This window comes from Tympanuchus pallidicinctus, unplaced genomic scaffold, assembly GCF_026119805.1.
Source record: "Tympanuchus pallidicinctus isolate F22 unplaced genomic scaffold, pur_lepc_1.0 scaffold3, whole genome shotgun sequence".
In the NCBI taxonomy this organism is placed as follows: Eukaryota; Metazoa; Chordata; class Aves; order Galliformes; family Phasianidae; genus Tympanuchus; species Tympanuchus pallidicinctus.
This window is the reverse complement of record NW_026294747.1, coordinates 84,812,972-84,827,211: the sequence shown is the minus strand read 5'-3', so window position 1 is coordinate 84,827,211 and position 14,240 is coordinate 84,812,972. Positions and strand designations below refer to the sequence as shown.

Here is a 14,240-nt window from a genome sequence, read left to right as displayed (position 1 = left end):
GGTGGGAAGGTTTGGCCTCTATTGCCACACTACCAACATCCAACTCTGACAGTGTGGACCAACATAATAAAGCAGAGCCATTACTTCTAGAGCAGCCCTCCTACATCTTCATGGCAGGATAAGAAACTCAGGGAAATCCTTGTCTCCAAATTTAAAATAGCAAAGGACATAATGACGTTACCTGGTACATCACACTGTTCTGCATATGTACTCTAGTAATGGTATCGTATACATCTTAGCCTATCTTGTTCAAATATACTGTCTATCTACTTTTGTTCAGCTTTCTACTTACGTTTTATTTTCTTTTCTTGTTACAGAAAGTATTATATAATTAGTAATATGTACTATATCTAATTTGTGCAAGCCATGTCCTCAGACTAAAAACTACTAAAAGGGTTCTAAATTTTTTTGGAAAGGTTAGTTGTGCTGACTAACTTATGTTTGTTCAATATAGAACATTCAACATGTTCTATATTGGATCTACATTGATTGTATATTGAATTAGCATAAAATGAATGTGGATACATTCCAAGTTTTTATCAGTAGTAAAAATACAAAACTTTTGGAAAAGTAAACATTAAAAAAATCAAAAGCAAAGAATAAAAATCTAAAAATCTTAATGCAGTAGAAATGTACTTCATTCTGTTTTTGTTTGAAACGTTCTTAAATCAGTTATATGTGTGCCCTACACATTACAGCCTGCATGCCATTGTCTTACTGTGGCTACTGTATGTTCATATATTGCCAGAGTATAAAGCCAAAAAGGCTACTCAGGATGACCTCATATGTCACAGACTATTATGCATCTCTGAGTTAGGTAGCATAAAATGTCAGTCATATATCTAATCAGGTATTCTGTCTGATAGGCCAGTAGCTCATACATTTCATATATCTACAAGATTGATTTACTGAACCTGTAAGGAATAGCTGGGTCAAAGGAGTTTCTTCTCAACTCTAGGCAAATTCTGATCGACATGCTTTAAAATTTTATTTCTGATAAAATTCCAGTGCGCTTTAACTTCATGGCTGTAAAAGAAGTTATACTTAGGGCTTTTGAAATTGTTTATTCTTCTTGTACTTCTTGGATTTGTTTTTCATTTTTGTATTTGTCTGTCTTGAAATAACAGCATTTTTTAGTTAAATCTGGAAACAGAGAATTCAGTAATTGTTTTCCTAAAAATTCCCTATTCATCCAAGGATCAGTTTTGGATAAACCAAGGATATTTTGAGTTTTAACTGATTTCAACTGAAACGTGAACATATTAAATATGTAATTTTAGAAATAGGTGATTTGTCAAGCTAGGCTTGCAAAGTCATTGATACCTGTGTGTGAAGGAAAGCTAGGGAGAGGATATTACTGTGCTTCCTTTTACTCAGAATATTACCCAGGTAATATTCCTGCCTAGTGTTGGAGATTTGGGATTCAAATCATATGCAAGGAAGGACTTGACGACAAACTTCTTGTCTTCCATAGATGCACCCAAACTTCTGTCCTGTTATGAATTAGAGGAGAGGTCTCTCAGAGTTGTTCTTCAAGTTTATCTTGATTTGCATGTTTAATATGTGACATGCAAGAAAGAGTGAATTACTGCAGGACTGGAACAAGTGTTATGCACCAACATCAGCTTTTTATACAGAAGAAGTCTGCACGCGCTGACCACATCAGTCTTTAGGAAGCGTTACTACTTCAAGGAGCGCCTACCTTATTTCTATGGCAAAAAAATCACTCTCTGAATTACAAGAGAAATGTCATTCACATCTCTTTTCTCAAACTTTGAGAAAACTTTTATTCTAGCTGTTTTGAAATGCAAGTATACAATGACGTGCATTTGTAAAATGAGGGATAGCAAAACGATTAATAAGAATGATCCTTAAGTGCTTTAAAAAGTGTTAGACATTTCAAAATTTATAAGTTATCAAGACAGTTTCACACTGGATTATAAAAACCAATCCTTGAATATTCCGGAGCAACATGTCTTTCCCATGATGAGCTTTAAATCAGGCAGAAAAGCAAGCTATGCCTGTGACAAGTCTTTTAAAGCATTCCAAGAAGCTACCATCTTAACTGTACTATTTTATAAGTAAAACTCTAAAACTAGCCTTTCATTTCCAAATGTGCTTTGCCAAAGTATTCAAATACAAAAAGAAGTTCTTCAAATCCAACTATTTTTTATACTTAAAATGATAATTTTTAATAATGCAAAGGAGTAGTTTACAGTCTATTTATTTATTTATTTATAAAAAATGTATTTAGTGTCACTTGTCCCTTTTTCTCATAACCATTTTTTCCCTGAAATATTCATTGTTTTTTATATTCCTATTAAACCTGTCTTCATTTGATTCTTGAAGCTGAGTAGCACTGATCTTCTTACTCCTATGCAGATGTTATAAAGGATATTTCTAAGTGCCAGTTTTCCAAGCTATTCTTCTTTTAGTGTACTTAATTTGAGGGTGCACAAGGAAATGCTGTATTTCTGGAGAGAACAACATACTTATTCATAATTAAATACTATGTTTTTGGTATTAGTAATATTTAATACTGCTGATAATTGTATCACCTTTCAGCAATTGTATTTCCACATTTTGTTCATTCGTTACAGTTTTTTTTCAATATTGTTTTTATTTGAGTGGAATTGGATTCCCACTGAGCTACAGACATTCACACTCCAGTTTTCTATTTACTTACAAGTCAGCGTCACTCATTTTTTTTGCCTGAATATACTGTCTTGCGTAGCTGTCAAAATTGATTCTAAGTTTTCAATTTATGTTCTTAGGAACTGATGATTATGGAATCCATTCCTGAAGAAACACTTCTTACCCACCTATAAACTTTTAATTTAACAAATTGTCTTGAATTTATGAATTTCCTATGTGTTTCTTCTGAGGTAGCATTGGATGTCAGTAAACAGTTTAGCAACTTTAAAAAGAAATCTATATTCTTCTATATTCTTCTATATTCTATATATCTATATATCTATATTCTTCTATATTCTATATTCTTGTTTCTTTACTCCTTCTACTAGAGAAACATACTTATTCTCCTTCTTCTGTGGATCAGTCTTCTCTCCTATGCAAAAAAAAGACTGTATTATCTTTCTTGTTTTTTTCAAAATATACTCCATTTCCCAATTTCCTTGCTCTTGTATTCTTGTATCTTGTATGTGCTGGTGATAAGGATACTTATTTCCTGAAGGAAGCTACTTCAATGACTTTTTGGAACTTTCTATGTAATGTTAATTTTGTTTTACCCTTTCTTTTTTTATTTCCCTTTTTTGGCCAAATTTAAATAATAGGGTTTTTTCTTGGTATTATGTGTATTAAAATATATTTAAAGCAATTCTGATAGACATGAGTAACATCCATTTTGAGTCAAAACCAATTTAATTTTAGTTGTTTTTTAGTCACATTCATAAGTTGTAAGGTGTTTCTAATCCCCTTTTACAAAACTTATTAATAGTCTTTTTTATGACTTCTCAAATAATGTGGTATTTACAGTTTCTTGGTTGCATTACTGTTTATTACTGTTTTTCAGCCTTAATTTAGACATTTAAAATGTCCCCATGGAAAAAATTTGAGAATTTGGATTTTATCCTGTGATCTCATTAGATAATCCTAATCCTTTTTTTTTTTTTTTTTTTTTTTTCCAGCACGTTTGCTGCAAAACTAAAAGTTCCACAAAAGTAACTTAGAGTATAAAGCATTTTCACCTCTTGTGATAGTGGTGTTGGAAGCAGTTTGAAGCAGTTGTTTCTTGTGTTGTACTTATTTAGTTGTTTAATCACCCCCAGTGATAAGTGCTTAAAACCCATTCCCTCTTGCATGTCTGTAGGGCAACCTAAATTTCTGTGGTAGGACATAAAAGCTAATGTGCTTCCTGACATGTTGCTTGGTGTGAGCATATGTTTTTCTCCTCAAAGAACATAAATGTGTATTTCATCCTCAGGAGCTTATAAAAATCTCCTCTTTCAGTTAACTTTCCTTTCTAAAAGACTGTTCTTGTCCTTTAGGGAAGAAGTTTTTAAGTAGATTTTCCTTGGTTTTCCATCATCTGGGAATGGGAGTCCTGTTGTTCTTGAATGTTTAAGTAAATTCGCAAACCTAGTTTCTGTGTGTGTAGTAGCACCAGAGATCTAGCAAACATGATTTGTACTCACAGTGCTAGATATCCTAGCACCTATCTAGTATCCTAGATCAAGTCTGGTAAGAAAGACCTCTTCTTGACTTATCCAGGATTGGGAGGCTAAATTAGCTTTCAGTTGTTTGAATGTAAGAAACTGAACACATCTGAAATTGGGTGCAACAAAAGTAACATTATCTGAGCTTTTCTTCACAATTATGAACACATGAATGCATTTTCATCTTAACCTGCAACAGCCTTTGTTATCTCAGTCTGGACCAGAAATTGCCAGCTGTGTCATCCACTTTGGTAATTACGTAACATGGATGAATATCCACTGGGAACTAGGACAAGAACTCCAAAAATCTTTTTAATTGATCCATGAATTAGACATAAGCAGTGGTCTCTAGACATACATAACTAGCACATTTAACCATTTCTTCTGCCTAGAGCCTTCCTGCGTTCTCTCTTACAACCTCTTTTAGGCAACCACGAAGTAAAAATGCTGTAGAGTAACCCAAAGATATTAGATAAAATAGTGTGTCGTATGATTTATGATTATTTTATCATCCTCATAATATGAATTTACATTTACTGTCCACGTATGTTTTTTCTATGTGGTCTACAAACTGAAGTTTGCCAGAGTAAATATTGGGCATATGAAGATGAGGAAGAAAGGACAACACTTAATTCATGTGATTGAAATGATGAGATTTCATAAATTTTTGTTTATTTGTTTGTCGTAGTAAATCACTTTACTTTTTTTTTTTTTTTTTTTTTTTCCATTACATGAACTTATGCCCTGTTTTATTGTTCCAGGAGGAGTACAGTGTCCAAATAGTAGTGCACTACAGGAAACACGCAGCTGTAACGAACACTCTTGCACTGTGTATCATTGGCAGACAGGCCCATGGGGACAGTGCATAGAGGATGCATCTGTGTCTGCTTTCAACTCCTCTGCCAGCTGGAATGGGGAGGCCACCTGTTCTGTGGGGATGCAGACAAGAAAAGTCATCTGTGTGAGGGTCAACGTGGGACAAGTGGGCCCAAAAAAGTAAAGATCTTAAAAAATTATCCTTTCATACTTTAATTTGGATTTTGCTGGTCTAGATGTGTGCATTGAGTGCATGTGAAGACAAATGCCCCTCTCAATCTTTGTGCTCTTACAAAGGAACAATTTATATTTTAAAAATACAAAGCTAAAGCTATTAAAGGTCTGCAAAGTACTTTTCTCACTATTGATTTTTATGGGTGATATTTAGAGTAGTGACTGTGTTGACATCTGACTGCATAACCCAGTTGGCTGCTTACCATCACCAGGCTGAATCAGGATGAAAGTCCTGAGATGTGTTTGTGGTGTGTAGGCAGTATAGCACAATTTGGAGATAGTTCAGGTAGTTTAAAACAAGCAGTGTCCTATGTGGATTAGAATAGTTCCCTACATAAGCATGGGGGGTCTAATTACAGTACAACCTACTGAATAGCAATTTCAGAAGCAAACTGAGATCAAGCACAGTAAAGCTCTGACACAAGATTAGTTTGACTTCTTTCCTTTCAGATATTTTCCACATATAATTTTTTTTTTTTTTTCCTAAGAGATTGCTTTAGCCCAGTGGTTTAATTTCTCAGCATTATTTATGACCAGGGTTAAGTACAGATTAGCTGCTAGTTAAATACATTTGATGATATCTCCATGCAGTTCGGCAGTCTGAAAATAGATCCTACTCAGGAGAGATTTAGGGCTGGAAGAGCTGAGAGCAGAGGTCTTTTAGAAAGTTCATGAAACAGCTGTTCTCACACAAAATACTTGCACAGTGCCAGCCATTCCTTATTCTGTTATTCAGAAGTGGACTTATTTAATCTATAATCTACTTTAAATGGAAATATGGAAAATAATACCAGTCCATTCAATAACCTAAATTGTTATATATCTGCATTAAGTTGTGTTCTATTCAGTCATAATATCATTATATCTTTTATTAAAGAAAACTCTAATGATTTATCTTCCTTTTTTAAATGTTACCATCTCTGCCTTTAGCCTGACTAGATTTTTGAGAGGAGGACTGTTTTATTTTATAAATGAACCAAGTGAACTGAGAAGAAAAATCTTGGGTTATCCTTCAGGTTGTCACATTAAAATCACCAAATCATTTTTAAAAGAACCAGACATCTTACATGAAAATGTAAATAGGAACCTTGCTTTAAACTCCCCTTAATAAAAAAGATTACTATGGTATGATACAATCAATATTATTTGCTTTATCTACCTCACAAGTTACGGACTTCAGCTTGTATCTGTTCTGTTTAATTTGACCTTGAGTAAGAAATGCCAGAAAAAATCAATACATTGCTGTAAGCCACATATAGAAAATGCAAACAATATAAAAGATAGAAATGATGTTCTAATTGAACTAATTGCCTTGCCCAAGGATCTGAAGAGAAATGACTTTTTTTTTTCCTGAAAGATGAAGTTGTAAGTGAAACAATGAATGTATATAATGCAAATTTTCCTATATGGTTGTAATTTCTGTTGTTCCTTAAGCAAAAAGCTATTAGTAAGCCTCTTCAGAATCATTTTGAATTTCCACCCTCAAAATGTACTTGTATGTAACTGCTGACAGATCATTTTGATTATATATAATACAGTCACACATACGTCATCTGGTTTTATGAATTTCATGCAAACAAAAAGGCAAAATTTAACTTAAATAGGCAGAGTTTATGAAGAGGTGATGATCCTTCATGCTGGAATTTTAAGAGACAAGGAAGGAAGAATGGAGATGTCGTTATAAGAGGGCCTTATTGCAGCCAAGAAGTTGGTGCTGGTTTGCAATAAACCATCATATTTTAAGAATGGAAAATGAATTACTCAGAGACAGACAACTAGCAAATGTTATTGCCAAAGACCATTTTCCTGTGAAGTGGCAACAACCATTTCCTTCTCCTTTCCCCTATTCTTCTTCCCCTGCTGACGCAGGTGTAATTCTATATGGCAACAAAGGCCACATTTTCTTCACAGTTTTTCATTTGACTTGCCAGCATTCCCTCCAGCCTGGCAGAAAAGATGCCTCATGCTAGCTAACCATTCCAAGCTGATTCAATCTAATGCAAAATTAGTATCTTATCTCTCTGGTCCAAAATGCCTGCCAGCCAATAAGAGGAAAATGATAGTTATGTGTTTTTTCTAATGAGCCAAAAGCTTCAAAATGTAGAAGTGATCTTTTTTGTACATCTTTATGCAATCTTCTGACAGTCTGTACTGTGTGCTTTTAGGGCAATACCCATTTTGAAATTATTTTAAAGATTTGCAGTACTTCTGCAAAAGCTATTGCTTCTTTCTGAAGACATAACACAGTGTAGAGTGTTGATTCCTCTTAGTGAAAGAATGGGAACAATGAATCCAGGAAATGACCTGGTTAATGAGCCCCATATGTGGCAGTTTAATAATAGCTTTTATATGCTGATCAAACCTCTTTTTAAAGCAAGCAAGGTTTCCCGTTTCTTCTGACAGTCTTTCACAGTCTCATTGATCAGACCTGTTTCAAACCCTTTCTAGCTTCTGTCATAAGACCATGGTCAACTTATACCTAAATGTGAGCTTACAATGGTGCTAATGTCAGGTATGTCTCCTTACAAAATTCTGGTGAATTTATGAAGAGCTATATATTTATTTTGCTAAGCTAAGCAAGATGGTTTTTCCTTACAATAATTTAGAAGCTTGAAAATAGCACTCAAAATGCAGAAGATTGGAATGATGAGAGAGGAATGATATTGCTGAGGGGTTTTTTTTTAATTTCAGTCTCTAGGTGTAGAATGTGCCATTTTTGACTTGCTTCCACCAGATGTATTTAATTTATAACAGGTTTTGTTTCTGAACTCTATCCTGGTGAGTTCTGGGCAGCTATCTCTCCCCTTGTGTGCCTGCAGGCATCCAACTATCTCTTGTGATTCATCACTTCACTGCAGAACTACCATTTATCTGATAATGTATCTTTTTTTTTTCCAGATGCCCTGAAAACCTCCGACCAGAAACAGTGAGGCCTTGTCTGCTTCCCTGTAGAAGGGATTGTATTGTGACTCCATTCAGCGACTGGACATTCTGTCCTTCTTCATGTCAGGAAGGTAATTTTTTCCATTGTGTCCATGTGGACAGATTTTAAGTAGTCAGACTAACAGTTGGTTTTTGCAGAATACTTATACAGACCTCCTCCTGACAGAAGATACAACTGACAGAGCTGATATTGCAACTGCTGGGAAAAAAGTCGTGTTTCTGTTAATGAAACAGTATAGAACCATTTTTTCAGAAGCTTCTAAAGCTCTCTATAACTTCTAGTTAAAGACTCTTGTCTGAAAAACGCATTCAAGAGCGTCTTCTGTTTTCTATTTATTTTGTTACTAAACTCTCTCTCACATTTTCACTTGATAAATAGTCAGACAGTAAACAGCTTTCTCTGTATATCACCAACAGAGATACTTCTATAACTGCAGAATTATATTTGAATGTATTTGAATGTATTATAAAACACTTGGATTTTGTCTTTGAAATTACATGTGCTGCTTGCTCATCAGAAAACCTGAAACTGTATATCCCAAGATGCATATACATATAATTTCTCAAAACTCTCTGACTTCTGCCTGTCCTTACACCCAAAGAAAAATGAAGGAAAATGTAAAAGAAATAGGCTAATTTTTAATTGATATTAGTGTTCTGATTTAAGCATACATAGGAATACCATTTTAATACACTTGACAAAGCCCTTGACAACAGTGGAGGTCTCACTTGAATTTTTATTACACTGTAGTTGTATTCAAAGTGATAACTGGCTTTATATTGCCTGCATTGTTCTGTCTTATCTCTTTCTCTCTTTTAAGTTAAAGAGGAGTTATTTTACTAATATGTACCATTAAAGACACAATCTGTAATAACTCTTGTTCTATGGGGTGCTAATCCCGTTGTGTTGTGATGATTTCCCACAGCTATCACGTTATCAGAATGTACGATGACATAAGATGTAAGACATCAAATATACATATTTCAAGTATTACAGTCAGTTCTTTATACTTTACGAAGTACAGAAGCATAAGTCGTTTTCACAGTAATTCATAGTACCTCTCAGTCCAATCTGAGAAATGAAATGTTATAAAGATTAAATTTATACCCTTTAACAAAGAACAAATAATTAATAATATTGAATCTGAATTTATGAAATATTTTTTCATTGTTAAATACTTTATTTTTTCACAGCAATACTAATGAGTTAATTATTCTTTCTACAATGTTTTTGTTGGAGCTGATTGTTTTGGACAAGTGCTGTCCTGTTCTCATTTCTGTGGATTTTAAGAAAATTTATTATGGAATGTGTATATCTTCATGAATATTCGCTACAAACTAGGGTGCATTCTGATGTAAAGTAGTGCATTTTTTAACCAACATGGACATTTTGTCTACTCTATGAGTCAAACAATATTTTCAGACTTCTACACAATTTTTCATGGGCTTTACTCATTTGTGTCATCACTCTAGTCAGCAGCAATGGGCTTCAAGTCTGTCTTGTCCATGTGCCAGCCCCTGGCTTCTCCTGGAGCTGGCTGACTCAGGACCAGAGATTTTCCTCTGTGTTGAAAAGCAGCCAAGTGATGGAGAAACACTGCCGGGGTTCTCCTACTGCTTGCTCCTAATTATGATTGCTTGGCTGTGGTCCAGTACGCTTCTATGTGCAGACAAACTGCAGCTGCTATAGTAACTCACCAAAGCTGGTATCAACCCAGTCAGCCAAATGTCTGTGCTACAGCTCTCAGAGAAAAAAATAAAAAGTAAAGAAAAAAGAAAACCCAAGATTTTTACATAATAATATCACTGCATTATATATCACAATAAAATTAATATACATTTCAGGGATTTCCCTTTGTATTCTGATATCCAAAACTGATTAAAATAACAATTCCTACAGGGATCATTTGCTGTTTATCATTAATAGTGAGTTATTATAATGTTTGATAACTATAAACCATAAATTTATTATAAAATGGGAAAGTAAAAGTTCATATTTATATGTAATGTGTACTCTTTTGAAATATTTTTTACATACCTAGCTAGGGTAATGCTAGTCCCAGGTGGAAAATGAGAGCATAAGAAGAACTAAAGACCAGCATGGGGAGAACCAAGAGTTTAAATTAAATTTGTTATATTTCTGACTATGGAGATTAAAAAAAAACACAATTAGATTTTCTGATTTAATCAGTTAGTAAGTGAAAAAATAACAAAATATAATAATTTATCCTTTTTAATTTCTGTTTCTAGTTCTGCATACCAACAATTAAAGCAAATTTATGCTTTAAAAACTGAAGTGCATCAGCAAACTTAGATGGTTAGATGGTTTTGTTCTCTGTGTGATTAGAATATTCATTTGTATATCATTACTATTGTTTCTTTCTTTTTAGCTCTGCTTCTTAGTCTATAGCTCAGATTAAAATGTTATATCTGTTAGGATAATTTTCTGCTTATTACAAACTTGTATGTCAGTATTGTAGTGATTGACTCAAATACCTGTTATGTTAAAACCTATTTTACTTTAACTGTTGCCAGTCTTGTATAATAGCAGGAAAAATAATCTCTGCTGTTCTTTTCAGGAGCTGTCATAGTAAAGAAACAGTCCCGTCACCGAGTCATTATCCAGCTCCCTGCTAATGGTGGTCGTGAGTGCCCAGACACTTTATTTGAGGAAAAGGAATGTGAAGCTTCTCCCATCTGCTATAGCTACAGGTAGTGTTATTCAACATATTACAGCTTATGCATGATTTTTCAGCCTCTGCTGTCTGCTAAACTTTGTTGAGTTCCACTTCTTATGAAAATTAGGATACATTGTTAAATCAAGATTTTTAAATAGATACCAGTTGGGCCCACAGAATATAGGGCCCACTATTTATTTGTTTCTTTTTCTTATAAAATGATAATTTTTTTTTTCTTTTTTTTTCAGTTCATTTGCAAAAACACTGCAACTAATGAGAATTACATTTCATTTATGTTTCACAATACATTTCAAGATAAATCTCTCCTGGCAATTATTTTGAAATTCTATACGATAAAAAAACCTTCCTCTTTAAACTGTCCGAACCAGTGAAATGCAGCTTCTGTTCAGGAGAACTGAGTTGTACTGCCATGCAACAGGGCTGTATTTTTCATTTTCCATGCCCATTAAAATCTGTGATAATCTGCTGATTGATATATCCTCTAACATGCAGAATTCCTCATCTTGACTTAACATTCACCAGAGAAAGCTGGTGGTTCATAATTTCTTGACAAAACTTCTGGAGCAATTTTGCAGTGTCTGTATAAATAGCACAGGAAAGCCTAGATGTTCTTGACAAAGTAGTAAAGATTCTTTATGCTTCAATTTATCTGTTTGAATCAGTGGCCAGTGTTTAGTTTCTCCAGCTGATAGAGAAGGGCCCTTGCTAATTCCCATGAAAGAACTTGTTTCAGAGGTACAAATGGAATTTAATTTTATTTTAGCACCAGCAGGTTGAGATTAAAGAAATATGTTGCTTTCATTTCAATACGTTGCTGGTAAAAATTGTCCCTGCAAATTCATTGGCAGGCAATACTGTATTTAACTAAAAGATATGAAAATGTGTGAAACAACAATGGGAATAGTGAGGATTCCAAACATCAGAGAAGTGAATTTGAAAACCTTCACTTGTCAGTACCAGAGTCAGAGTAATATCTTTTAAAATACTGTCTGTTCTTCATCTGTTTAGTATTTTCAGTACCAAATTTTTACCTGGGATAGTTCATAATTATTTGCTAATTAGAAGAAAAGTTGCTTGTGAATGGTAGATGAGGTACTTTAATGACATGGCATCATGCCAGACATTTCTTCTCTGTATTTCCATTTTTATATTTTCATTTATTTTAGGTGGAAGACCCACAAGTGGCGCAGATGCCAGCTAGTACCATGGTATGTGCGCCAAGACAGTCCAGGAGCACATGAGACTTGTGGACCTGGGTTGCAAGCAAGAGGTTAGAACCTGTCAATTATTCCTCAGAAGTCTGAAGATTTTCTGGTGTGGAAAATGCTGTAAAATTCAATCATTGTAGATTAACAATAATTAAGTTTCTTAGGATCAGCAGAGGAAAATACTGAATGCTGATATAGTAGGGTGCATCCTAACCAGCATTTGGCAAATGCTTTATTCATAAAGGATCAAATGTAATTTATTTTTAAATACAGATACTGTACCAATGAATAATTCATGCTATTATTTATTATGTTTATTTCAACATATTTACCTGAAACAAGTTTTGAAGGGGTGTTTGTGGAACGTATTTTCTGAAGAAGAATTTAAGAAGAAAGAGCTCATTTAAAATTTTTCTTTTTTTGAAAAGATTGTGCAAGTTCACCTGTGAAAATAGGACATTTTTCAGGTAACACTGTTTTAAGACATGATTATGAGTATATCCCTAAGAATAAATGTAAGTCTTTTGTTTTTTGCAAGCGTTTTTCAGGGATGGGAGGGGTGGGATAAACCTACAGTAATTTTGGACTGGAAGACCAAAATTTTGGATTCCTCAGAGCAGGGTCAGTTTTAAAGTTAGATCTCACCCTGGCTGGATCAGATTGCAAAGAATCGTGTCCCATTGAGTTTTGAGTATCTCCAAGGATGGAGATCACACAATTTCTCTAGGTACGTGCTACATTTCTTGTTTGCTTATGGGCTCTTTTTCCTAATATCTAATCTGAAATTTCCTCTTCCGCAATTCATGTCTGTGGCTCCTTATTCTTTCACTTCATACCCCTGCGAAGAGTCTGAATCTCTCTTTTTTATAACTTCCAATCGAGTATAGAGAAGGTAACTGTAGAGGTCAGTGAGATCACAAGAGGTGTAGGACTTAACTCCATTAATGTTCATGAGGTTTCTGCCATCCTATTTCTCAAAGTGCTCAAGGTCTTCTGAACAGTCGCCTAACTCTTCATTTAGATGCTGACTGCTTCTCTCAAGCTGTTATCCTCAAATTTGCTAAGGGTGTTTTCTGTGTAGATTGTTAAAGATGTTAAATAGAACTGGCCCTGGAATTAACCACTAATGTGTAGCTCTCTTGCACAGCTGCCAGTTGGATTTCAAATCTGCTGATCCTTTCAGTGCAATGACCCTGACATTTTTTCTACCATTTGCATTTAATTCAAAATTTTAACAGCCAAAACCAGATTTATGGTCTATATCTTCATAGAAGAAAATGTATTTATCAGAATTGTATATGTGTGACTCCTTATAGCTAAGAGATGTTTTTAGGTGTATTAAATAAGCTTAGTTTGAAAGTAATTCCAGTTCCTACTTACTGTGTTACAGTAATTGAATTGCTTTGAACTACTAGTCAACCCTGAATTTCAGGAATGATTTTTCTTTTGCCTTTGCTGAGTGCAAACTTCTACCTGTTAAAACAACATTGGCTCAGCAGACTGTAGAATTCCTTATCAAGGACAGTGTTAACTGCAGAACTGAAATATAACGGTCATTAATTTCCTTGAAGTGCTGAAGGAAGTTATGGCATAGTAAAAAAGTCAGAGTGAATCTTACTCAGAAGGTGTTATTGGGGATCAATTTAGAGCTTACCACAAAACAAAACCTGAATGTTTTGCCTATACTGCCAAGATGAATGCCTTCTGACTCCGGTAATTCTTTCAGAGATCCGTAACTAGTGTAGTGGTCTGTGAGGGCTGCTCTGAAGTTTACAATTGTGTTGTAGTGCCTAAATCTGACCACTTGGACTCAAACTTGTTAGTAATGAAGGGTAGCTAATTGTATTCTATAATTCTTATTTGTCTTGAATTTCAGGTTGTTTTTTCATTGTTGTTGTTGATATTGTTTAGTTGGTTGTTGAGTTTTTGTTGTTGTTTATTTGCTTGTTTTTATGCTACAGTCCATTCATGTATAGTACACAAATGCAGAACAATTTATATTTTGGAATTAATGGGCAGTTTCTAAAGCTGTTGAAACAGATTGGCAGTATTTCCATCTGGTACTTCATCAAGCTGCTAGAATTTGGTCTTAAAAAGTGTAACACATTGAAGCAAGTGTCTTATTCCTACAAGAAGATATAATGGGATAGCTCTCTAGTATTATA

General features: G+C 34.3%; 1 protein-coding gene across 1 annotated transcript in view; it reads left to right on the top strand.

The window, feature by feature from the left end:
* Window positions 1–14,240, top strand: part of THSD7A (thrombospondin type 1 domain containing 7A) — a 257,309-nt gene that overhangs the window by 192,172 nt on the left and 50,897 nt on the right. The window contains exons 10-13 of the mRNA XM_052695414.1: window positions 4,937–5,171; window positions 8,124–8,239; window positions 10,748–10,880; window positions 12,034–12,137. Coding sequence (XP_052551374.1) covers window positions 4,937–5,171; window positions 8,124–8,239; window positions 10,748–10,880; window positions 12,034–12,137 — 588 coding nt within the window. The remainder of the gene's footprint in view (window positions 1–4,936; window positions 5,172–8,123; window positions 8,240–10,747; window positions 10,881–12,033; window positions 12,138–14,240) is intronic.